The sequence below is a fragment of the Cricetulus griseus genome, chromosome 7 (genome assembly GCF_003668045.3).
Source record: "Cricetulus griseus strain 17A/GY chromosome 7, alternate assembly CriGri-PICRH-1.0, whole genome shotgun sequence".
Classification (NCBI taxonomy): Eukaryota; Metazoa; Chordata; class Mammalia; order Rodentia; family Cricetidae; genus Cricetulus; species Cricetulus griseus.
The window spans coordinates 49,446,440-49,469,865 of NC_048600.1; the positions used below are offsets into that span (position 1 = coordinate 49,446,440).

Below are 23,426 nucleotides of genomic sequence, written 5' to 3' on the forward strand. Positions count from 1 at the left end.
GACATCCCTCTATCTGTGTGGTTACTAAATGGTATAAAGATGGAGGAAGACACCATTTTTATTCTCATGAACATCAGATGGGAGGCAAAAGGAGGTGGGTGGAACCATTGGGTTTGGGGAGGCACTGTATCAGGTGGTGTCAAGAGCAACTCATGAAATGATGGCCACTGTGTGTGTCTGTAGGGAAGGGAAGCTGGGGGTGCTAAAAAGTTTAAGATTTATTCCAGAAACTTCCATGGCAGTAGCTATTGGGGTGAGCTGAGGCACCATCATGTTCCCCTGTCCCCACCCTCATTATTGTACAATACCAAAAGATTATATGCAAAATCTGATAGTGATTGGAATATCTGTTTTATGAACAGGATGATGAAGGCTCTGAGCACAGGGCACTTGTGTCTTTTACCTCTTTTCTCAGTACAGGGTTGCTGAGTTGCTTCCTAGCCAGAGACAAACTTTGTCTCCTCTTTGGGCTTTCCCAGTGGGACTGATGTAATCAGCAATAAACAAATAGAAAGCTCTTATTTGATGGTTAGTGGGGCAAGAAGTTCAAGAGGTGGCACGGTCTCTGCCTTCAAGAGGCTTATAATCATAAATTCTAGGACAGCCTTTTCCAGCTGCCGAGCCTTAGGAATTTATAAGCCCTCTGTAGACATTACCTCATTGCATCATTTTGGAGAAGGTGGGAAGAGCAGACCAAGACAGAGGCAGTGAAAGAAGAGGCAGGACAGACCTAAACCAAGCATCCAGTGGTATCCTAATAGAAGGGGAGAGATCTCACCAGTCACATGGAAGGAGAGCTACATGTAAGCTATAGGGCTTATGGAGGGCTTCAGAGAGGAAGTGGCATAGTTAGGCAGCAATGATGGCAATGACAGTTCAACAAGATAACATTTTTGCACACTAGCTACAATGCTGACATTCATGACATTTCTCCATCTAGTTTTCACCTTGCAGCTAAGAAACAGGTACTATTGATATCTCACTATAGTAGAAGGAGATCTAGAATGTCAGAGGGGCCAAGCAAAAGTGTGGCTAGACATGAGGGATGAAACAGCCAGGCATAAAGTTGCTGTGCTGGGATTATTTTCTACAGGGCAGATGGTGGCCTTCGGGCTGGAGATGTCCGAAGGTCTGCTGGAAGCTGTGGCTGGGTAGCAGCTGGTCTTCCCCATTTCACGGGCAATCCTGCTAGAATCCTCGATGAAAATATCAATGACAGCACAGTGTCAGCCATTAATCTACCCATTTACCCAACACTTATCTTTGGCTCCTGCGTACAAGGTTCTATTTTAGCCACCAGGTATCCAGCAGTGTTTGCAATCTAGGTATTTCAAAGTGAGGTGCCAGATAGTAAGCCAGTAAATGCCAAGTGAAGGAAGCGCTTTTCTCTGAAGACATGAGAAGGGTAGCTCAGGGCAGGGCTGCCAAAAGTGATTTGGGACACTCCTGTGACATCTAAGTAAAACCCTGAACACTGAAAAGATCCAACCTCCCAGTGGACAGCTATGTAGGGGATGTTCCAAGCTGTGCAAATCAAGTACAATAGTTCAGGTGTTAGAAAGAGCACAACGTACAGCATCCTCCTCAAGGATGAAATGAGAGAGGTATTTAGGGAATCACATGAGGAGGGTTATGTAATTTATTATAAGTATAAAGGGGAGTCATTGAAATTATTATTTGCAGGTACCTTGGTTAGCTTGTATTGTCAACATGGCACACCTAGAATCATCTGGAAAGAGGGAAACTCAATAGAATAATTTCCTCCATCAGACTGATCTGAGGAGGCATTGTCTGTGTGGCATTGTCTTGACTCCTAAATGATGTAGGAAGTTGCAGCAAACTGTGGGCAGCACTGTCCCTAGGCAGGTGGTGACTGGTCTGTATAAGAAAGCTAGCTGAACACAAGCCAGGGGCCAAGTCAACAAGCAGTGTCCCTCTGTGATTCCTGCCTCCAGGCTCCTGACGTCTCTCGATGATGGGCTGTGATCTGAACAATCTGAACATCTAAGATGAAATAAACCCTTTCCTCCATAATTTGGCTTTGGTTAGAGTATTTTATCATAACAACAGAAAGGCAAACTAGAAGAGCAGATAAATGGGATGCCTTCATGTATGTTCTATGCCCCTTTGCTTTCTACACAGTGGATGCTCTGTTAGGGCAGCACAGGAAGCAGGGAAACTGTTGTAGTTGCATGAGTGATGTTTGCACTGAATGGAGGAGGAAAGAAGATGGAAAGAAGTGATCAGACTTCAGCTGCAGATATACAGAGCTGGCTGGACCTGAGGGTGGACCAAGTACAGAGCACAGGAGAGAACTGTCCCTCCCAATGGCCATGTCCCCACACAGAGAGGAGGGCAGGCTCCAGTTACCTTTCCTTTGTCAAAGTAACCTATAATGGTTTCATAGAGTGTCTCCTTCAGCTGGCGATGAGTCTGGGGATGCTGGTGGCCTGTCTGCATGACCTGTGATGCACACTGTTCATCTGACCACTGCAGAGAGAACACAGGGAGGCAAAATAGAGCTAAGTGGCAGCCGAGGAAAGATGTCTTCCTAGGATGAAAGGCAGAAACAACCCTCTCCTGGTCCCATCCTCTTTCTCCTTTCCCCCTCTTAGATCATCTTTGAAAACCTGGGGTTTCATTAGGGAAACTGCATCATGGGTATGTGTCCTCAGGTTGCCCTCCACCAGTGCTGATGATATAAAACAGAGCAGGTGAACCAGTGATCATGAGCCATGAGAACATCTCTGATGAGGAGCAAGATGAAGCCTTGCAGACACCTTCTGCTGACCTCCCCAGGGTCCCAGTGTCTGCAGTGAGACAGATGCTGTCTGCAAATTTCATTTGTGCAGCAATCCTGATTCTGACTAAATTGGGCATCTTTGACTTTCTAGTGTTTTCACAGTGTGGAGTTTGTAGGGATTTTCTCTAAACCCTAATGAGACATGGCCCCGGCACTTCAAAAGCCAAAGGAAAGAATTCTTTGCTTTTGTAGCAATATTCTCTAGACATGGAAAGCAGCTCAGTGGGCATGCTAATGGTTTATCCTTGACAACAGATTGAATACTATATAATGCTGAAAATGTTTGTCCTGAGGACTATTGCAATTATTGAAAGTAAAGGTCACCTCTTGTGTACAGGTGAAATGGCACAGAGAAGGATGCTGCCACACTGGGAGTTTGGGGGACACCAAGAAAAGGAAAATGTGTTTGACTTTTATTCTCCTTCCTTTGATTCTTTCTTTTATTCTGTTAAAAAATTCATCAACTTGCGGTGAGGACTTGATAGGGATCTCAGCTTGGATGTCTTCCTGAGACAGTACCTTGAGAAGCCAGGTGTGGAGGAGGAGCGTGTAGGCCGCCTCTGTGTAATTGTCACAGTCCAGGTGAAGATCACGGAGTTTATACAGGTATCTGTTTAGGGAGAAAGGTGATGAGTCACAAGATGTGGTGATAAGATGTCTAGCATGGACAGGAAGGAGCAAGACAAACAAATGGGCTCTTGCACAGGAGTTCTGCAGTCCAGCTAGCCAGCCTTCTACATGGCAGGTAATGATAGCATCTGGCATTTGTTGGACCCTTAGTGTGCACGAGGTACCATGCTAAGTTGCCACCCCTTGTCTCTTTGGAAGTGACACTCCAATTCTGAACCCTGGGGAAGATCCTGTGCAAAGAAATTAAGAACAGAAGCAAGAGCAAAGGAAAGGAGCCCTGATAAATTGTTGATAACAGATTCCACATTTGCTACAGCAGGCAATGAACTGCTATTTCAGACCCAACAACACCAAGAAATTGCGGACAATAAAGATTCTGAACCAGAGAATCAAAATAAAACTTTATTCTAAGTTCATCTTCTCAGAGATTCTGTCACAGTGATGGAATACTGACTAACACAAGGCCATTTCAGAAAGGTTTCAAGCCAGACAATTGAGTTGGGGTAGATGGAAAGTGGGGAAGCAACCCTAGAAGAAAGAATTAATTCATCCTGCCAGTACTGATCTTAAGTGAAAAAACTGACACCTGTATGAGAACAGAGGGAGAGAAAGAATGCTGTTTTACATCCACACCTATGATCTTTCCACTCTCTCCCACAACTCAGGATGCTCTGCTGATAGCAGACATCAGTGAAATTGCAAATGGTCTCCACATGGAGTTTGGATTTGGAAACACCCATTTTGTGTGATTGGCTCAATCCTATCTCATTGCTTCCTGAAAAACCACCCATCCAACACCCTTGATGTCTGGACTCAACAACCTCTGAGAGAGTGTCCCAAGGGAGACTGCTATTGCAACTCCTGAACCAACTAAGACCCCCTCCTCCTCTCTCCTTTGCTAACTTGAGGCTTAGCTATCTGCTGTACAGCACCAAAGAAGATGTTTTAATGATCCCACCAGGGCTATTGAGTCAGATGCCTCTGAGTGCTTGAGTGAGGCACCATAGGGAACAGAGAATCACATATCCACAGCTACATCTAAAACGGCCACCACCACCCAATGAGGCAACCTCTGTCAGGATGGAATTAGAGTACACTATTGTGATGATTTCTGAGCTTTTTCAGAAAAAGAACTGTTGATTTTTATAAGGTCTCCAGACTTAAAAATGTTGGCAACCAGTTAAAAGTGTTTTAAATACTATACCCGACAAACAGAACAGGCTTCCAGAACATCCGTTGCCTGTCTGCAACGCCTGGAGTAGGCCAATATGGCGGCTTTCCTAGATTAACACAGGCCCCTATCTCCAAGCCTGTGGGGGTCTGGGACTTACCATCTGTGCTTCTGAAGTAGAAAAAAGAGGAAAGAGTTCGGAGAGAGGAAAGCCTGTATGGGGCATGTAGCCTAGAGTCTCTCATCTCACTCTCAGAGCAGAAGGCAGAACGAATTTTGTTTTTAAACTGAAAAAAACCACAACAGTAACTGGAGTGAGTCTTCCCAAAAGGCTCCTCTGGCCCTGAAGACCCTAAAGCTCAGGACAGCTGGAGGACTGACTTTTTCTCAACACAACTGGACTAAAGTAAATAAGAAACTGAAAGAAATAAAATAAGAATCTAAACATGGTGGTAATGGCAGAGTGAGTTTAGATGTACAGGCTCAGCTTTTGACAGAATGTGCTGGGTGTGTGGACTCACAGGAAAGAGAAGAAAGGCCTGTGGCCAAGAATCTTTTGTTACTATTTATTGTAGAAAAATGTTGGAAGCTATACTATGAAACTGTTTTAACAATACAGGATTGGCTATGTAAATGACAGCATATTCTAGTAAGGAAATTTTATGGTTTCATTACAAATGATGCTGAAATATATCTTGTCAAGTGAAAAAGAGCAGGCAATAAATTATTAGAACTATAACTCTATTTTTGCAGAAATGGCACATGCACAGAATTAGATATATATATAAGCATAAAAATCTGAAAATATGTATGTATTTTAGGAACTTATTCCATACTTTGTTTTGCTAGTCTGTATTTTATGAGGTTTTTTGTTTTGATTAAAAAGTCTATGTTATTTTTATAATGGGTAAAAAATAACAGTAATACAGTTTTTTTTTACAGGAAAAATATGAGATTCTGAGAAAATTGGCAAAGGAGTATTTTTGCTCCAGGCTAATGTCCTCAGCAAAGCTTCTCATGATAAACTTAAATGTCTAGTAAATGCCTAGCAGGAAGGAGACACACACTTTCACTTATTTTTTTCCTACCACATCTCCTTTGTGTGTGTACATGTATATGATATGTGTGTAGAAGGGAATACAGGTGTCACAGCACATGTGTGGAGGTCATAGTAGGTCCCAGGAATGAACTTAGGTCTTCAAGGGCTTGGAAGAAAGCACCTTTACCTGCCGAGCCATCTTGCCATCTCTCCATCCCCATTTCTTCCTTTCAAAGCAAGCTAGCTAAGGGCACCATGTGCCTGGACTAAGGAGGATTTCCCATGCTGTCCCATGGCAGAAGGAGAAGTACATAGCTCAAATGACATGGTTTAGGGGACATGCGTAGAAGAGGACAACAGGCAGTCTAAGAGCTCCAGGCAGTTTCGTGGGTTTGACCATAGGACAATAGACAACAGACGGTGCCACCAAGTCTTGGGAAATTAAGAGAAATCAGAACACCAAGAGCCAGGTGTTAAGAAGCCAAGCTTAAATTCTCTATCAGAGTTAGCAGGAACAGTAATGGATACTGATCAGAGAGGTACATAGGCCGAGGCTCATGGTGAAAATCTTACCTTATGTACATCTCCTCCCGATTGTTATCTTTGTAGAAATTCTGGGTGGGTAGGAAAAAAAACAATATTGAGTGCTTCTCTTTGCAGGGCTTTGGAGAAAGAGAATATGAATATGGGGGTGAGGAAAAGATGACTGTTTACAATCTGGGAACCCAAGAGGGAGCAAGAAGTTCACTTTGCTGAATGCACCCAACAGCCTCATTGGTAGGCTTTGCTCCACAAGTCACTTCCCTAACTATAAAGGGACAGAACAAATGTCTCAGTCATTACATATTAGGGGATGCAGTGAGCTGTTTGCTGGGCTGAGTGGCAAGCTGCCAAGACTTGGACAATCTGCTTTTAAAGGGCAGCCTGGCTTAGATGTAGACGCTCAAGAGTCTATTCTGACAGTACAGAACCTTCTGGAGTTATGTGAGTCCATAGCTAAAGCACTCTAACTTGACAGTGTCCAGGAGATGATACTCCAGTGCCAGCTCAGGTGGCAGTTTTGTTGTTTTGTTTTGTTTTTTTTTAAGCTTTGCTTTTTGTTGTTATCGTTTTTGAGGTAGTCTCACTATGTAGCTTCAAGCTGGTCTCAAATGTATCACCTTCTCTCATTAGCTTCCTGGAATTACAGGGGTATTCCACTAAGCCTGTTTTAGGAGCTGTTTATTTATGTTACTTTTTAACTTACACAACTGTGTGAGTGTGTGACACATGTGTGTCAGGGCCCATAGGAGCCAAAAGAGGGTGTCAGAATCCCATAGAGCTGAAGTTTCAGGCAGTTAGGGACAACCTGGCATGGTGGTTGGGAAGTGAACTTGGATCTTCTAGAAGAGCAGCAAGTCTCTTAATTTATGAGCCATTTTTCCATTTATTGTTTGTTTAGACAAACAGTTGCCCTGGACACTGCCTCTGGAGATGATAGTCTTGTGACAATTTAAAACAAGTCCTTATAGATTTTGAGCCTATAAAAGAGCCACAAGTGGGATATGAGTATCTACCTGCTCCTGAGGCTTACGAAAGGGCAGGTGACTTGGTCCATGCCATGCAGGACCATGACCCCCCTCATCTTCATCACCCCCCACTGACAGCAGTCCTATGCACTACTCCTCTCTTACTGCTTTAGATGTCCCTGTCATAGGCATGTCCTGGCCCAGCTGTTGATGGCCAATTTCTTCAACCATCTCCTGACCTTCCTTAGAGAGAATATGGAAAACCCCATTCCATGCTGTTTATGTAAATTGGGCTTGGTGGAGTTATTAGCATTGGATTCCTTTCTGCTGTAGTCAGGATTTTTAAAGTCCCTTTGGCATTTTGAAAAATCAATGGCAATATCTAAGCTGTTACAAAAGCATCCACATCAGACAGGAGAGGCCACACTATGGAGCTAGAGGGGCAGGGCTTGTGTTTTCAGAGCTCTGGGAATGGCAGGCAGCACATGAAATGTCCTTGATGTAATGCTATCTTCCTTTTGTGGGATACAGGAAGCCCTTAAAGAAGATCTGTGTACCTCCCACTTCACATATAAGGAAACTAAGGCACAGAAAACCTCAAGACACAGAGAAAAAAATGCTGAGCTTGGATTTTTAACTGCCTTGTCCGAGTTCCACAGCAGTTAGCCCTGCTTCTCTTCCAAGAGCAGGAGTGAGACCCAAGCTTAGTCTGCAGTAAGAGATGTATCCAATTTGGTCCACAGGGACCTGGTAGTCACTCACCAGCAGGTTTACTGTGCAGCTCATACGGTTGTCTTTGCTCTCATCTGTCATCACTCCTCGGTAATCCAGCAACTTCTCCAGAAGCCCTTTGACCAAGCTCACAAAGTTCTCCACTGACTTGGCAATGGTTGGGTGTTCCGCTGTGCACTCCATCAGGCTGTTGGGAGAGAGGGGTGCTGAGGTCACACTGGCAAACTGTGTGGTTATTGAATGCAATATTATACAAGCAGCCAATGAACTCTAGCTTAGGATTGGCGTATTATCTTCACTCAAGAACTAATCTATCCATACATCACCACAAATATTCTTATACTATTAGAATGGGGAAAATAAAAATAAAAAAAATTCCCATGTGGTCAGTAAGTGTGTGGTGGAGGATGGCTACATTTACATTCACACTAGGAGCATGGCACGGTGACGATCTTGGATAGGGGTTTTCACAACATCTAGCAACACTTTATATATCTTTTGGTTCAACAACTCTACTTCACAGAGTCTTCTCTATAGGCATCTGTGCTATAGAAATATTTCCAGAACTACGCCAGCTTATATTTATAGGGTTTTAAAATTGTATCAGATAGCAAAGCAGCTGGAAGCATCAGAAGTGTCCGTCAACTAGAAAATGGCTAAGGAAATTGAGGTATTTTCACACAACATGGTTCTATGAAGCCATTAAAAAAGTATTAGGGAATGACTTGGTATTGACATAAAAAGCTCTATAAAATATATGGCTAAATGAGATGTGTAAATATCAAGACAAGCTTATTTCTATTTATTTAATTTTTTTAGAACTTGACCATGTTCCTAGTGCTATTCTTTGCATCATAAAAAGATGAACTCCTCTAATGTCTCTTCATGGTCTAATGAGATGGGATGCTTATACATTGGGATACTAAGTACTTAACTTGCTCAAGGTCATACGGTTGGTAACTATCAGTAGTCAGGCATACTGATCTTAATTCTAGGATCCTAGCAATATTGATCTTAATCCTAGGAATATCTAGCATCCCTTTCTTATTAATCATCCATCACTGTGTGTGAGAACCTACAAGATATCAGGAAGGATAAACACCAGCCACTGAATTGTGGCCTCTTCTGGCAAGGGGCCCAAGTAAAGAAGAGGGGGAAATGTTTTGTTTTCTACTTAAGCATAGAAGCATTGATTGAAAAACTTTATAAAATCAATATAAAATTTTTACCTGTGCCATTCTTAACACACTTATCAGTTGCTAAATACTGTATGAGGCATAGTGTGACAGAGAGTGTCAGCAGTCTGCATAGAGCTATGCCTTCCCCTGCAAGTCCTGAGTTACTCTTAATTACATGTCCCACGCCAGGTATTATGTTGATTTCTTAAGAAAGTCTCATGGGAATTCAACCAGAAATTCTTCCTCCCCAGTTATGGAAGAGGAAATTGAGGCAGAGAAAGGATAAAAGGATGACTGGAAGTTTAAGTGGCAACCTTAAATGATGCCAGTCACTGTAGGAATGATGCCAGTCACTGTTTGATTTGGGAAGAGATTTTCCCACAAACTTTGCAATCTGTTCTCAGGTGTCTCAGGCCACCCAAGCTGCCAGGTTTGTTACTAGTCATTTTTATCTTGGCAGTACAAGTTCCCAAGAGATCTCAGGAGAAAGGGGAAAAGACAAGGACTTCAAAGGGTCATTTCATCCCTGAAGCCATGCCAGACTACAAGGAGGTGACATCTCCAACTGTGGCTGGGTTCAGGCACATCCATCTTTCCCTGGACAAAGCTTATTCCCAGCTTTCAACAGCAATGCAAACTGTCTGTGATTTACACCTGTCTGGTTCAGCTGCAGCTGTACCCACTTCTCTGAAACAGCCACTTCCAGCCCTGTTCCCCACCCTGATGATAATTCAGTTGGGCTCTATGCAGCATTTGGTGTGGGATTCTGGGCAAAGGGCATACCTAAGTCCAAGCTTGGCCAGAACAAGAGTTCTCATCCCTGCACCATGCTAGAATGTCTGGGGGAACTTTCGCAAAGACATGCCCAGCCTAAGCCACATCTTTGGAACCTATGAAGGCCTGCACAGCAAAGGTTTGTTCTGAGGCTCTCCAGGCCATTCTAGCGTTTAGCTAGCATTGGGGACCACTTCTATCATGGGCTTTGCACACTCCAGCCTGGGTGGACATTATCTGAGCACTCTTCTAGTGGAGTCTGATTCAGTACTATGGGCTGCGGTCAGACACCCTGCTACCTAGTTCCCAATGCTGCAGGGCCCTGGCCAACCCTAGAGACACAAGGGTTGAAAAAAATTTGTCTTGAGTGTTTTGATGCCTTTGTTCTTTTGGAGTGAGGAAGGAAGGCTGCTCACACTGTAGAGGTCTGGTGAGCTGGGTGGCTAGATATCACTTACCATCTACCCACTCCACGAACCTGTATTGTTCTACAAACTATGGGTTTAGAGATCATCAAGACCCAGCCACCTGGAGGTCCTAGTTCATCAGGAAAGGAGGTAAAAATGAACTCCTGTGTGCAGCAGTACCACTCTACACTGACAACTACCTGCCCTCCTGACATCATGCTAATCCTATTTCACTGTTTATCCTGTCTGAACCCTCAAAATTCCTTAAGGCAGTCATTAGGTTGAGCCCCAAACAATATGTGAAAATGTGAAGCTTTTGGAGATGAATTCTGACGACTGTCCTGTCAAGGTCACACAACTCTCTCCTTTGAATCCCACAGCAGAGTCTTAAGTGACAATAGGAAAGTTGTGGGGATTGTGGGTCCATGTGGACAAGTCCTCCCTCAGTGGATGGAATGTGCTGACAGCACTCTTTGCAGGTCAAGGCCTTGGGGGCTAAAACACTTAGCATAGGAGGCCTCTAGAGGGAGGAGTGTCATTATTCCATCCAATGTGGGAGGAGAGCTCTGCGGGTAGGGAGGACGGGTGTCCTCTGTAAGTCTGTAGTGCCTGTGTACTATACAAAGGCATGTGAGGACTAGGACTCAGTCTCACTCCATGTCTAAGCTTTGTTCTCTGATTCAAAATTATAGCTGGTATATGACAGGAAGCCCTGTTCTAGTCACAAAAGTACCATGCAGCTTTTAAGCTGAACCAGAAGGCTGGATCTGTCTAGAGAGGTTCTAAACCAGCTCAGGCCCTGAATGAGGGACTAGAAGGAAGTGCTACAGGAACTGAAGTGACCAAAATGGAGAAAGATGAGCAGCCTCAGGGTTCCCAATGACTACACTACATTCTACTTGGGCGATAGTAACAATAGAAGCTGGTACACTTGCACTGTCTACTGGGCATGGGCAACTGTGCTAATGAAATAAAATGTTAAAAAGCCAAGAAAGAAAAGCAATCATGAGAAGCACCCTACAGACCTTCCCATTCAGCCCTGACAAAACGCATAAGGGGTGGACTATATATTTACCTCTAATTTACAGGTAAAGAAACTGAGGCTCAGGGAGAACAGGAGGAGGAGTAGAGCCCAGGGCCCTTGGCCATTCTGAGGAGGCCCTGACTCCTGGTTTTGGCCTGATTCATTTTGTGTAAAAATCATTCACACCTCCATCTCAGGAGGAAAATAATGAGCTGCCTTTAATTTCCCTGACTTTCAAGGACTCCTTTGATAAAGAATCACTCAGAAAGGCTTTTGCAAACCCCGCTGGTAGTCTGAAGCCTGCCACGGGGCTCCTTCTGCTTATAGAAATGGAAATTGCCAGAGCAAACTGTGTGTGTGTGTGTGTGTGTGTGTGTGTGTGTGTGTGTGTGTGTGTGTGTGTGCTCGTGCATGCTCATGCACGCAGCTTCTGGTCAATATTTAGGTTTCCCTCTCAGAACTTTAAAATTCACACTTATTTATTCCCCTGGAGAGTCAGATACTCTCCAGTGGTTCTCCCAACCCTTCTCTTGTGGATCTGGTTTGCAATATAGGTGTAGGAAACCTGTGTGCAGCATCAGACAGAGCCAGGGTCAGCTGAGACCATGCTTCCAGAGGCTCCAATGTTCTTGCTGGGCTCTGACCATGAAGGGCAAGGCAGGGTGGGGACCATGATAGGGAGCCAGGGCAAAGTCTTTTGTTTGCCTTTGCTGTGAAAGACAAATATTCAGAGAGGATTGAAGAAAGAGGCCAAAAACAGAGCCACAGCAGAGCCTCAGTGGACACAGAGGCCAGGAAATTGGGATGCCTGACCATTCTCCTTAGTCTCAAGAGAAGACCTCTCAGGCAGGGCAATTACCAGTCAGCCAATGACAGGAACTGGGAGCCAGGCCGAGGGACCAAAGCACATTCATTAAATGTGTACCTGCTGTGTAGCAGATGCTTCCTAATTACTCAGCCTTCAAAATAACCATGGGAGCTTATTGTTACCGCTCTAGAAATGGGGATACTGAGGCCAGAGGGGTTGTGCCATTTGCCCTGAGTCATACTGCTGCAAAGTGGAAGAGCCAGGATTCAATGCAATGCATTCCCCCAAAAGATACAAGTGGATGATAAGCCCCGGAAAAGTGTTCAATATCCTTAGCCACCATGGACATAGAGATCAGACCACAGGCCTTCAGCATGCTCTTGCCAAGGTGGCTATAATTGATAGGACATATATTAACAGGTGACATGGGAAGTGGAGGCATTGGAGGATGTCTGCTGTCACCTCAAAAGGCTATTCGTCTTTATCCTGATATCCTGATATCGCTATGACCTTGCAATTCTACACTAAGGTACTACAATTATGTGCTCATAGCAGAGTCAATCTAAGAACAAAGTAGATGCATCCTAAATAACGATCGGCAGGTTATTAAAAGACAAAAATGAATGAAGAGGGTCACAAATTCTATGAAATGTCCATAACAGACAATCGGGAGTCATGGCTGCACGGAGCTAGGGAATGGGGAGTGGATTGCTACATGCATGCATATGTGTACAGGGCAGGTGTACCTGAGGGATGCAGGACTCCTTTTGCAGGATGATGAAAATGTTCTTATAATAATTGTTATGGTGGTTGCTCAGCTCAGTAAACACACTAAATCAGTGAGCAGTGCAATGTGGGTAGACAGCATGGAACATGAATTATAGCTTAACATTTGTGATAACAAAACAAAAATCTCTTGACTTCAAGTCCAGTCATGATGAGTGCTATCTCCTGTGCAGCGCCTGCTCCAGGATTTGACACTAAGTCTTTCAGGGCTCATGTCTGCTCTGGGCTTGGACAAAGTCTTGCAGGGCCCAATGCCTTCTCTGGGCTTGGACACTAAGTCTTGCAGGGCCCAGTGCCTGCTTCTGGCTTGACACTAAATCTTGCAGGGCCCAGTGCCTGTTTCTGGCTTGGACACTAAGTCTTACAGGGTCCAGAGCCTGCTTTGGACTTGGACACTAAGTCTTGCAGGGCCCAGCTCTTCCTGGCATCCTCTGACAATAATAATGTGCTTTCTTCCCTGAACCTGGGAAGTCACCCAGTGGAATGTGGATCCAAGACAGTAAACCTGACCAGAGATACACACAATGTAAGCTGCTCACAATCAAATCTGCCAAAATTGGAAAAGGAAAAATGGCAGTAATCACTCCACACTTCAGATCCAAAGAGGCTGTTTTTACATTGGCAGGTCCTTTTCTCTTTCCATGTGCTTTTTTATCCAGCCCATCCCACCAAAAGCAAAGCACGACTACTTCCTGGGAACTGTGAGGTTTCCTCCAAAAAGCAGTTTCTTCAGCACCATGAGCTGCTGGGAGACCTTCCCCAGGAGGATAAGCTTCTCAAGATGCTCCAGTCAGAGCCCACCACCCTCAGCCAGTGCTTCAGAGACTTCCTGGTCCTCCAGCCTGAACTTACATAGACTCCAGGAGCTGCATGTACTGCTCATCACCCCGGCCTCCTTCCACCTCGTGGTCCAGCTTCAGGATGATTTCATTTTCAAACTGAAAGAGTGGATGAAAATCAACAGTAACAACATTAGAGGGCCATGTGTGGAACCAGTTGATTCATTAGCAGAACCAAAGCTTTAGGGAATAACTATTATCTCCCATTCCCAGTGCCTGGACCTGTGGGTTCAAAATAGAATAGGATTCTATTCATTCTATGAGTGTTCAGAGGATGGAGGGGATGGACCTGGGTTGAGGGCTAGGAGATGGAGATGTGGAAAGGAGAGAGCCGAACGAGTGAGTGCTTTTCACACACTGTTTCACTTGAGCTTGATTTTTCCAAGGTTAAACAGAGTTTGGCCGGAAGATGAAAGAGAGGGGAAGGGAATCCCAAGCATGTACAGAGGCAGGTGATGGGGCCCCACATCAACGGCACATTGTCACAGGCAGCTATTATTTTGAATCTGCATTCTTTTTCCATAGTCTGGAGATTACACCAGACCTAATCTCAGTCCACGGGAATCAAGCAGGCTAGGCACACCTCTTTCACCCCAATGTGGACACCAGAACACAGGCCTAACTCCTCCTAATCAGCGTATTCCACCACTCAGTGTCCCAGGAGTCATAAAGACTCAGGCTGATGCAGTGTATCTAACCTGAGACTCTGCTCTTAACAAAGAGAGTCTTGTTACTCAATGTGGAAAGGGAATGTTGTAAGCCTGAGGCTGCTAACAATGACAATAGTGAATGTCTGCTTGGAAGCATTCCATGGATGGAAGCAGAGAGGAGGGGTCGAGATGTAGACCTGATGCCACTCTGAGTCCCTGGAAGACTTTCCTTTTATATGAGTTGGTATGTATTAGTGTGTACACACACACACACACACACACACACACACACACACACACACACACACACACACACACGATGTTTCATTACCTGCAGTGGAAAAATTCCCAGAAAATATAAATAAGATATAAAGCAAATAGCAGATCTCAAATTCTCAGGGAGTCAAGGCTGATAACAGTAGCAAAAGTCAGAGATCAGGTTAGTTGCCAGAAATCAAGTATCCTTCTATGTTTTATCCAAATCTTGTTGCATTGAAATCAGAGAATGCTTTCACCCTAGTGCCAATGTCAAGATGCATTTTGCTCAGTGGGGATCATGGCTTATCCAATATACTGTCTTGACACATCCTACTGTGTCTCTTCTACAAGACTGTAACTCAAAACAGTTTGCACTGTCTTGATATATACTCTGAAGAATGCATCCAAGCATGTAGTCCGCCTCTCCCTCATTTACTGCTCTGAGTGAAACTGGTACCTATGGAGAAGAAGGGGACCTTGGCAAAGGCCTCCAAGTTCAACAGAGGCATCTGTGCTACTTGGCTTCTAACGCAGGCTTGTGACACAGTCTTCATACTACCCCACGAGATCTGGGGGTCAAAAGTCACCTTTGAATGCAGTAATGCATGAAAAGCAGCCATCCCTGGCCTGACACAGCTTCCAGTAAGTGTCAGTTGTTAATACAGATGAAGCAGGGCCCGGGCCAGGCCTCAGATGAATAATGGAAGCCTTTGGGCGGCTATTTCCTATGCATCAAGAATAGGATCTATTGAGTCAGAATCTCAAGGGGATAAAATACTCCCCTGAATGGTGATTCATATGATGCCACTGTCCCCCCACTCAGGGTGCCAGGAGTCAGCAGAGAGTGCCAGAAAACTCACCCTGATCTAGCACAAGTACAAAGGAATTTTCTGTAAATTCCTGAGTTTGAGGAAGACTTTCTGAAAGAGAAAAAAGGGGCCTGGAATGACGGGTAGAGTTGCGATCAATATGAAAGAAAGGGCCGTTCCCACTGGGGGAATGGTGTGAGCAAAGCTGCAGAGGTGGGGGTACAGAATATTGCTGGAGCAGGGACTTCAAGTGGGGGGAGGGAGAAAGGGTGGTAAAAGAAGGCAGCCATTCCCTTGATTTAGCCTTGCCTGAAGCCTTCCCATCCCTCTCTTTATCAAGGAAGGTAGGAAAGAAGGGAAGGAAGAGAGGAGGGAGACATGGCAGGGGCTGTCTGGAGGGGGATGGGCTTCCAGTCTGAGAATGAATCCTGCCCCTTATAGGATGCATCTCGGTAGGCATTTTGTCTGTACTAATTATTTCCCAATGTCAGGAGCTGTGGGACTGTATACTTAGAGATGTCTTCTGTATTAAGAACATAAAGAAATAAACCCAAAGATGATGAATAGAAAAGCAGGCCCTGTGTCTACCTGAAATCCCTTGAAGGCTCAGTTGTTAAATGCTTGGTTCCCAGCAGGTGGCGCTGTTTTGGGAGGCCATGGAATCTTATGGAGGCGGGCATAGCCGGTGGAAGTAGGTAACTAGGCGTGAGCCTTTGAGAGCTGCACAGGCCTTGTTTCCTGTCATGGTCTTCTTCCTGGACTACTGTGAAGCGAACAGCCTGTGCCATGCTCGAACCATGCTTGCCCTCCCATGATGGACAGAAACCTTCTAAAACCATGAGCCAGATTAAATCTTGCTAGTGTTAAGTTGTTTCTATCTGGACTTTGGCAGTGGTAGTACAACAAAAGTGAATACATAGGTGTTGGGTCCTTCCTCCATTCACCTACCATACTAAACAACTTGAGGATCTTTCTAGGCCTCAGTTAACTAAGCTATACCATGAGCTGGCAAACATTTTCTGCAATGGGCCAGTGGATAAGTGTTAGGCCCCAAGGGCAGGATGCTCTCTGTCACAACTGCTCAGCTCTGTTGTGCAAAAGCAGCTGCAAACAGTACAGAAACATACTGTCATGGCAGCTTCCATAAAGCTGTCTTTACAAAACATGGGTCGGGGTGGCTAGTTTGTCAATCCCTTGTCAACACAAAGAGCACCACAGCAGCACCCATGGCATCGCTGTGTTGTGAGGAGTAGAGGAGGTTTACACACGAGGCACCACAGCTGTATATAAGCTCACACGCTTACATTGAGAGAGCTCCCCCTGGTATTGCCAGTAACATTGCTGTTATTGCTGCTGAATGCTACTGGAAAGTGGCTCTGGGCGAGAAACATGACACTTTTGTTGTTGTTGCCTGAGTGGTTCTCTGGGAAATGCTGGCACCATTCCTCTTGGTGAGATGAACTGCTCTTTGGAGCAGAGCAGAGGATGGGGGTAAATAAGCACTTGTCACAGGGTCACAAAAGAGCCTGTTGGGAGGGAAATTGCAGGGTACTAGGGAGGGGGGCAGAGCCAGAGATGGTACACAGCTTCTGAGCTTTCTGGGGTGGGTAAGAGAGGTCTCTGACAGACACATCCAGTGCCATGTTCCAGGTTGCCTATGGCCATGGGCTTTGGATGGAATAAATTGCTTGAGTCATGCTTTGATTTTTTCTGTGGCCCAGAAGACTATGGATAAGTGATCTTCTGATGTCACTCTTTTTAATCCATTAAATGCAGGTTGAAACAGTACCTACTTCATGGTAGCAATGGAAAAACATGTGTCAGGCCAAGCCTGGTGCTTAGGGTCCAGTGGGTGCTCAGCAAGTGCTCACAGTGACTACCAGGGACATTTCCTCATTAATCTCATGTAACCCTTATTTACAGGAGCAGATGGAGATGGTCAGTGTCCCCACTTTGTAAATGAGGACTCAGAAACAAAGGCCTTTTGTCTTGAGTTGCAAAGGTTGGCTGAACTTTAGCTAGGTTAGACCCAGGGCTACAACCCTTACCAGACATACTCTGCCATGTCACTGTGACAGGTCTTGCCACTGACACTGTCCCTCTAACACTGACGTTTAGGGACCAAGAGTACTTCCTCATGTTTTTGGTGCTGACTTTAATGGGGACAGGGTGTTACACATTTGCATGGTAGAGGGACGATAAAGAGGAAGCCGTCCATCAGCCTTTGGAATCCTTTGTTAACGAATGCTGGTTGGTGGGTAGAGGCAAGATGGACAGGAAATTGGAGGTGATGATGTCATGTGACAAGCAAGGCCTGTGGGAACTAGGGTAGACTTTTCTTGATTTCGTTTCTAACTGACCCCATGCATTTCCCCCAAGAGCTCAGGTTGGCAACCTGCAATAGTATAATATTCATCTTATAGGTCAGGCAGGGGACAGAACTAGAGAGACCTAAATGATTTAACCTATAGGAAGTGGGTCTCAAAAAGTGCAAGAGGTGTTCAGAACACATGCATATGTTGGTCTTTGCTACATTCATGATCCAAACTATTGGAATCACCATGCCTACTCCATGCCAAGACTCAGCTTCAGTAGAACCTGCTGCGCTGGCCTCTTGGTCTGCCAATTTATTCAGCAACAATTGAGCTTCTACTATGTACAAGCACAGTGCTAGGTACTATTACTAAAGGCTACATTCTCCTTCTTAGCATGATTCTATCTGGAATCTAGAGTCTTTCCTGCTTGCTAGAGGCTCAGCACTCAGGCCAAGTGGGACACAGTTCCATTCTGTAATCTTCTCCTTAAATGGACACTCCACAGTTTCTTTTTTTGTTTGTTTGTTTTGTTTTTTTGTTTTTCGAGACAGGGTTTCTCTGTGGCTTTGGAGGCTGTCCTGGAACTAGCTCTTGTAGACCAGGCTGGTCTCGAACTCACAGAGATCCACCTGCCTCTGCCTCCCGAGTGCTGGGATTAAAGGCGTGTGCCACCAATGCCGGCTCACTCCACAGTTTCTATCCCAGGGCCCCACCTTCCCACCACCATCACCCAGGGAGCCTTTATTTTCTTTTTCCATGGAGAAGTGACCTGAAAGGTAGCTACTCTTTCTACCACAGGGCATCACTTAGGCAATGATTAGCATTCTTTAACTTTTAGCATTTTTTTCCCTGTAGATTCCTTGCTCTCTTGCCTTTGACCAAATTGTCAAAAACAAAAAACAAACAAAAAAAAAATTATTTAAAAAAATTCACTACAATGCCCTTCCCTATGCTGTAATGCTTTTCCCTATGCTGAGATGCCCTTCCCTATGCTGAGGATATTTTCAAGAAATGCAGTTGGATGGAAGATTTGCCATCTGATTTAGTACTGGTGCAGGGAGTTCTGGGCAGAGGGACCGGCTTTGGCCTCTAGGAACTCCTGGTATAGTGTAGAGAAAGCTTACTAACAAATCTCCATACTGGATGAGTGCTACAGCTACACCTCACTGGTCGGACACAACGAGTTTTCCTCCCACAGGGGAATGGCACTTCCTGCCACAGCAGCCATGGTATGGTTAATCCAAGGCTTCTCTTATTCACATCTCTTCTCCACCAAAAGATTCACCGAATATACCAGGGAGGGGGCACCCCATCCTAGGCAGTGATGGAGTCCTGAAATGGTCTGGGAAGAAAGGACGCCCTCATATAAAGGACATCAATTTTACCTGTCAGTTGCCTGTGGAATTTGGGCTAGAGGAGGAGATAGAACAACCTTGTCTTGAGGTGGCCAAGGAATTACAGGGGAGATTAGACAGACAGACAGACAGACAGACAGACAGACAGACAGACAGACAGAGAGACTTCCCTCAGCCCCCAGCCAACTGAGCTGCTCAGAGTCTAACACTCTTCTCTTGTCAAGCCTATTATAATACCTTTGAGCCAGTCTTGGTCTCCGCAGATAAACTATGGTCCCAGGAAGCAACATAGCCTTTCCTGAAGCCCGAGACCCTCGTGATATAGGATATCTTCAGACAATTAAGCAAAGGAAGAGCCCACAGATAGGCTAGACAATTAGTTCTAATTCAGAAGGCCTGTTATGAACTGGGAGCAAAGGCTGGGCCAGTCTCCTTTTCCTCTTGGCTCGCCTAGCTCCTCTGGGAAAGCTGGTTCTCTAAGAGAGGCACAGGGTCCTCTCCACTCAGACTGTTGGAGAATGGTATACTTAGGCTGGTTTGCACAGGAGATTGCTTACATTCTAGAACCTAATCTGTGTTCTGTGTTCTGCTTTTTGGGGGGCTATCACAGCTGCTTGGGGCTCACCAGGGCCTTGCCTGCCTCCTTTGCAGAGGACAGCTTCCACAGCCACTTGCTCTGAGCCCAAAGCCATGCACCTGGGCCAATTCCTCTCCCAGCTGAGCCCCCATCAAATATTCCTGATAGCTTTCACAAGGGCACCTGCCTCATTAGTCAGCCTGATAGCCCTGTCTCTTTTGATAAGGGAGCAGCAAAAGAAGCAATTGCTTACAATGAGGTCTCAGTCCGACACTCACCAGATCTTGTTTAGCACAATGCATGCTATTAGGTACAAAGATGTTTCTTCTGCATACTCATGTTCAGGACCTCTTCCAAGGTGTCAGCTGATGGGAGGTACTACTCTGAAGGGAACAGGATGGATTTTCATCTATTGTGACCCCATGCTTCAGAGACCCATTATCTCTTAAATAGCAGTTGATCCTAAATTGTCTTCAGATATTCACTCTGGCTGTCACCTTCAGGTTGCTCCAGCCCAATGGATAAAGTGGGGTTCTTTTCTCCATCTGACTTTTCTGCCTGACTTCTTTTCAGGCTAACTGCCATGGGGTAGCTGGTCTTTCTGGGAATGTGGAGTGACCAGTATCCCCAATGGGGCATTCAGAATATCTATTTACAAAGGTACCTTAACAACAAACTAGTCCCCTATTCCTTATAGAACCACTCTTTCCAGAGTTGGATTTGGAAGAATGATGGGTCCAATAGATATGCCTTGCATGAATAAATTTTGAGAAATCAAACAAGCCTGTTAGTCATTCAATGAGTCAGCTCCTGGTTAGTGTGCACCAGCAATCTGCAAGAGGGTTACAATGTACAGTGGTGCCCCAAGGCCTTTCACTGGAAACACTTGGTATTGGAGGTTATTGTTGGACCAGTGTTCCATGGAATGTTCTGGAGGAAGAACTGCCCTAGAGACTGGCTTTTATTCCTTCAGCTGGTGTTTACTAGAAATTGCTGGTGGGTAGATACAGTGGGCAGAGCATGGGTTTGGGAATAATGCTAACCTGTGTATTGTAAGTGCTACCTTGCCACAGTCTAGATGTGTGTTTTCTGGGAAAGGTGAGCATAGGGAATAGCTTAGCCACCTCGGACTCTACTTAGAGTGGGCTATATACATACACCTAAGATCTCCACTTGCATGTACTACACACACACACACACACACACACACCCATCTCCTAACAATGTACCTAGCAATCTAGGACTTCTAACTACACCAAGGTACACATTCACTCCACTGAAAAATGCAATGTTTCTCTGTCCCTAACAACCATTTTGTAGATAGTTTCTATTCAAATCTACTCTCAGCCATATCTTGGCAGGAAAGTAGTGGCTTCACTGAGGCTATGCTGGTTTGAGCTGCATGCACAGTAAGACAAACTGTACCATAAATGATCTTTGAGGGTATAGTTTCTATTTATTATTTTACATCTATGCATAATTAGACATGAGTATGATTAAAATCAGATGCTTCGTGGGAAGGGACATGCAGAGTAGAAAAATAGAACTCTAATCTATCCATCAAAATAGGAAAGCACCCAAATTACACATTTTATTAATCTGGCCCTCCTTACTATAGACCCTATGAGGGGAAGACCCCACATGAGCCATGTCCTGGTACTCTTTCACTACAGTGGCCTGCAGTCACTCTTGACAGTTATCTGACCTGTATTATCCATTTGCTGTGGAATTGTGTCTCTGCTTCTTGGCCATCTCTCTATGCTTGCATTTCAGTTCTTTGATTAAAACACCAAGAACCTGGACACATCTGGTTGAAATAACAACCACCAGTTAAAAACTTTACTTCTCTGATTTCCATATGATGGGCATTGGTGTTGTCAATCTCAAAGGTAATAAGAGTGACTATGAGAATAAAACTAAGGGAAGTGAATACCATGCCTGTCACACCGTGAACACTGGCAAGGGTCTGTCATGGCCATCATTGCCATTCTGATTAGGTGAGATTGAGAAAGAGCCCAATACACAGAAATGACTATAGGCAGGATACAATAATCAATGCCTTAATATACAAAATGATAAGCAGGGAAGCAAAGATATCTTAAAGGACACAGACACTCAGGATGTGCCATACAGGACCAATCCAAGTTTAGAATGAGGAAGTAGGGAAGGAGCAGGCAGAAGAAATATATAAAGAACACCCTATAGGGCAAAGTCATCCAGAGGAGCTATGGGGATGGCTGGAGAGTGGGCAAGGTGGAGAACCAGGGAATAACTGACAAGTTCAACAGTCATCCAGAGTGAGGGTGGGGATGAGGATATGGAGCTGGCAGGCATGGCCTCTGATGGCCAGGAACCTGAGAAACAATGAGCCAGGGAAGGACCATAGGACTCTAAGGAAGCAGAGTTTGGAATCTGTCTCTTAGAGAAGTCTTCCAAGAAGGATTATTCAGAGACAAGACGGGGCCTGAAACAAGAGGCAGAAATACTAGGTGAAGGTGAAGAACTCAGAGCTACAACTGGATGAAAGGGTAGGGCTCATGGAAAATAATCAAAATGCAAGGGAAATGCTCAGGCAGCCTTGCAAAGACTTTGAGACCAACCTTCCTAAACAAGGAAGTGGCTAAATGGTTCAGGTACCTGCCATGGAAATGGACACTTTCTACCCATGGCCAAACTTCTAGAATTATTTGAACTTAATAGTGACCACCCCCCATTCATTACAAGTCTTGACTTCTAATGAAAATACTTGGCCAAGGATTTTTGCATTTTACATGGGCTCTGACGGACATGCCGAAGGAAGCCTTGGGGTCCTGACATACACACAGGTGCCTCTAACTCCATTTGATGTCCACTTTGAAGTATAGCCTGGGTGTGACACTTGGATAATAGGAATTTTTTCTCTCTAGATAATGTAGATTTTCAAAGTCATTCAGGAAGATGAAGTGCCAGACAAAGTTGGTAGCAAGCATGATATGGCAGGAGCAGTATCTAAGATATACATTTAGGCAATCACTGGGTCCAGAAGTAAGATTCCCACATCTCGAGAAAGGGATGGAACAAGAACAGACCAAGAGAGTGCATTTGCATCTTGGCCTTAGACAGAAACTATGACAGAATACTGACCAAATGTGATCTGCCAGCTCATTCTGGGCACATGGATAATGCCCCTCTCCCACTGATGCCTCTGATTGAGGCACAGGCAGATGGAAGGAGGATATCATTATGGGAAAACAGGCTGAGGGTTAGGGATGCTGGCATGAATTTTCAGCCTTGATTTTTTTTTACCTTTTTGAAAGCCCCACTCCTTTGATATTCACACAGCATCATGTCGAAGAAGATTGGGATGGTGGCTTTCCTGAGCTCAGCTTCAGGGATAAGTGTCATCTCTAATATAGGTCCCACCATGCCTGGGATGAAGCAGATTTTGTTCTGTCCTGCAAAAGAAAAAGGATAGGGGCACATGAAACAGTTCCATGATGGATAAATAGGTCCTGCTCCTAGAAGCTGGTAAGATGAAGAAAGGAGGAGCGAAGTCAAAATGGTAGTTAACTTTTCTATAGTTGTTTACCAGGAGCCAGGCAGCTTTGACCATTATGTATAGGTTGGCTTGCCAAGAGAGGAACATGCATCATCACAAACAAGTCCTGTTTATGAAGGCAAACAGCATATGAAGGCACGTCTAAGTGCTTTAGTGTTTGGGAAGGCTGATAGAAATGGCATGTTTAAGTGCATCAGTGTTTGCGAGGGCTTCCACCTGCATCAC

The 23,426-nt window shown here is 44.9% G+C and overlaps 1 protein-coding gene across 1 annotated transcript in view; it reads right to left on the reverse strand.

The window, feature by feature from the left end:
* Dock2 (dedicator of cytokinesis 2) overlaps window positions 1–23,426 on the reverse strand; it is a 377,575-nt gene that overhangs the window by 31,243 nt on the left and 322,906 nt on the right. The window contains exons 33-38 of the mRNA XM_035448098.1: window positions 22,949–23,097; window positions 13,713–13,798; window positions 7,914–8,070; window positions 6,217–6,257; window positions 3,323–3,413; window positions 2,371–2,490 (exon numbers count right to left, since the gene is read on the reverse strand). Of these exons, the coding sequence (XP_035303989.1) occupies window positions 2,371–2,490; window positions 3,323–3,413; window positions 6,217–6,257; window positions 7,914–8,070; window positions 13,713–13,798; window positions 22,949–23,097 (644 nt within the window). The remainder of the gene's footprint in view (window positions 1–2,370; window positions 2,491–3,322; window positions 3,414–6,216; window positions 6,258–7,913; window positions 8,071–13,712; window positions 13,799–22,948; window positions 23,098–23,426) is intronic.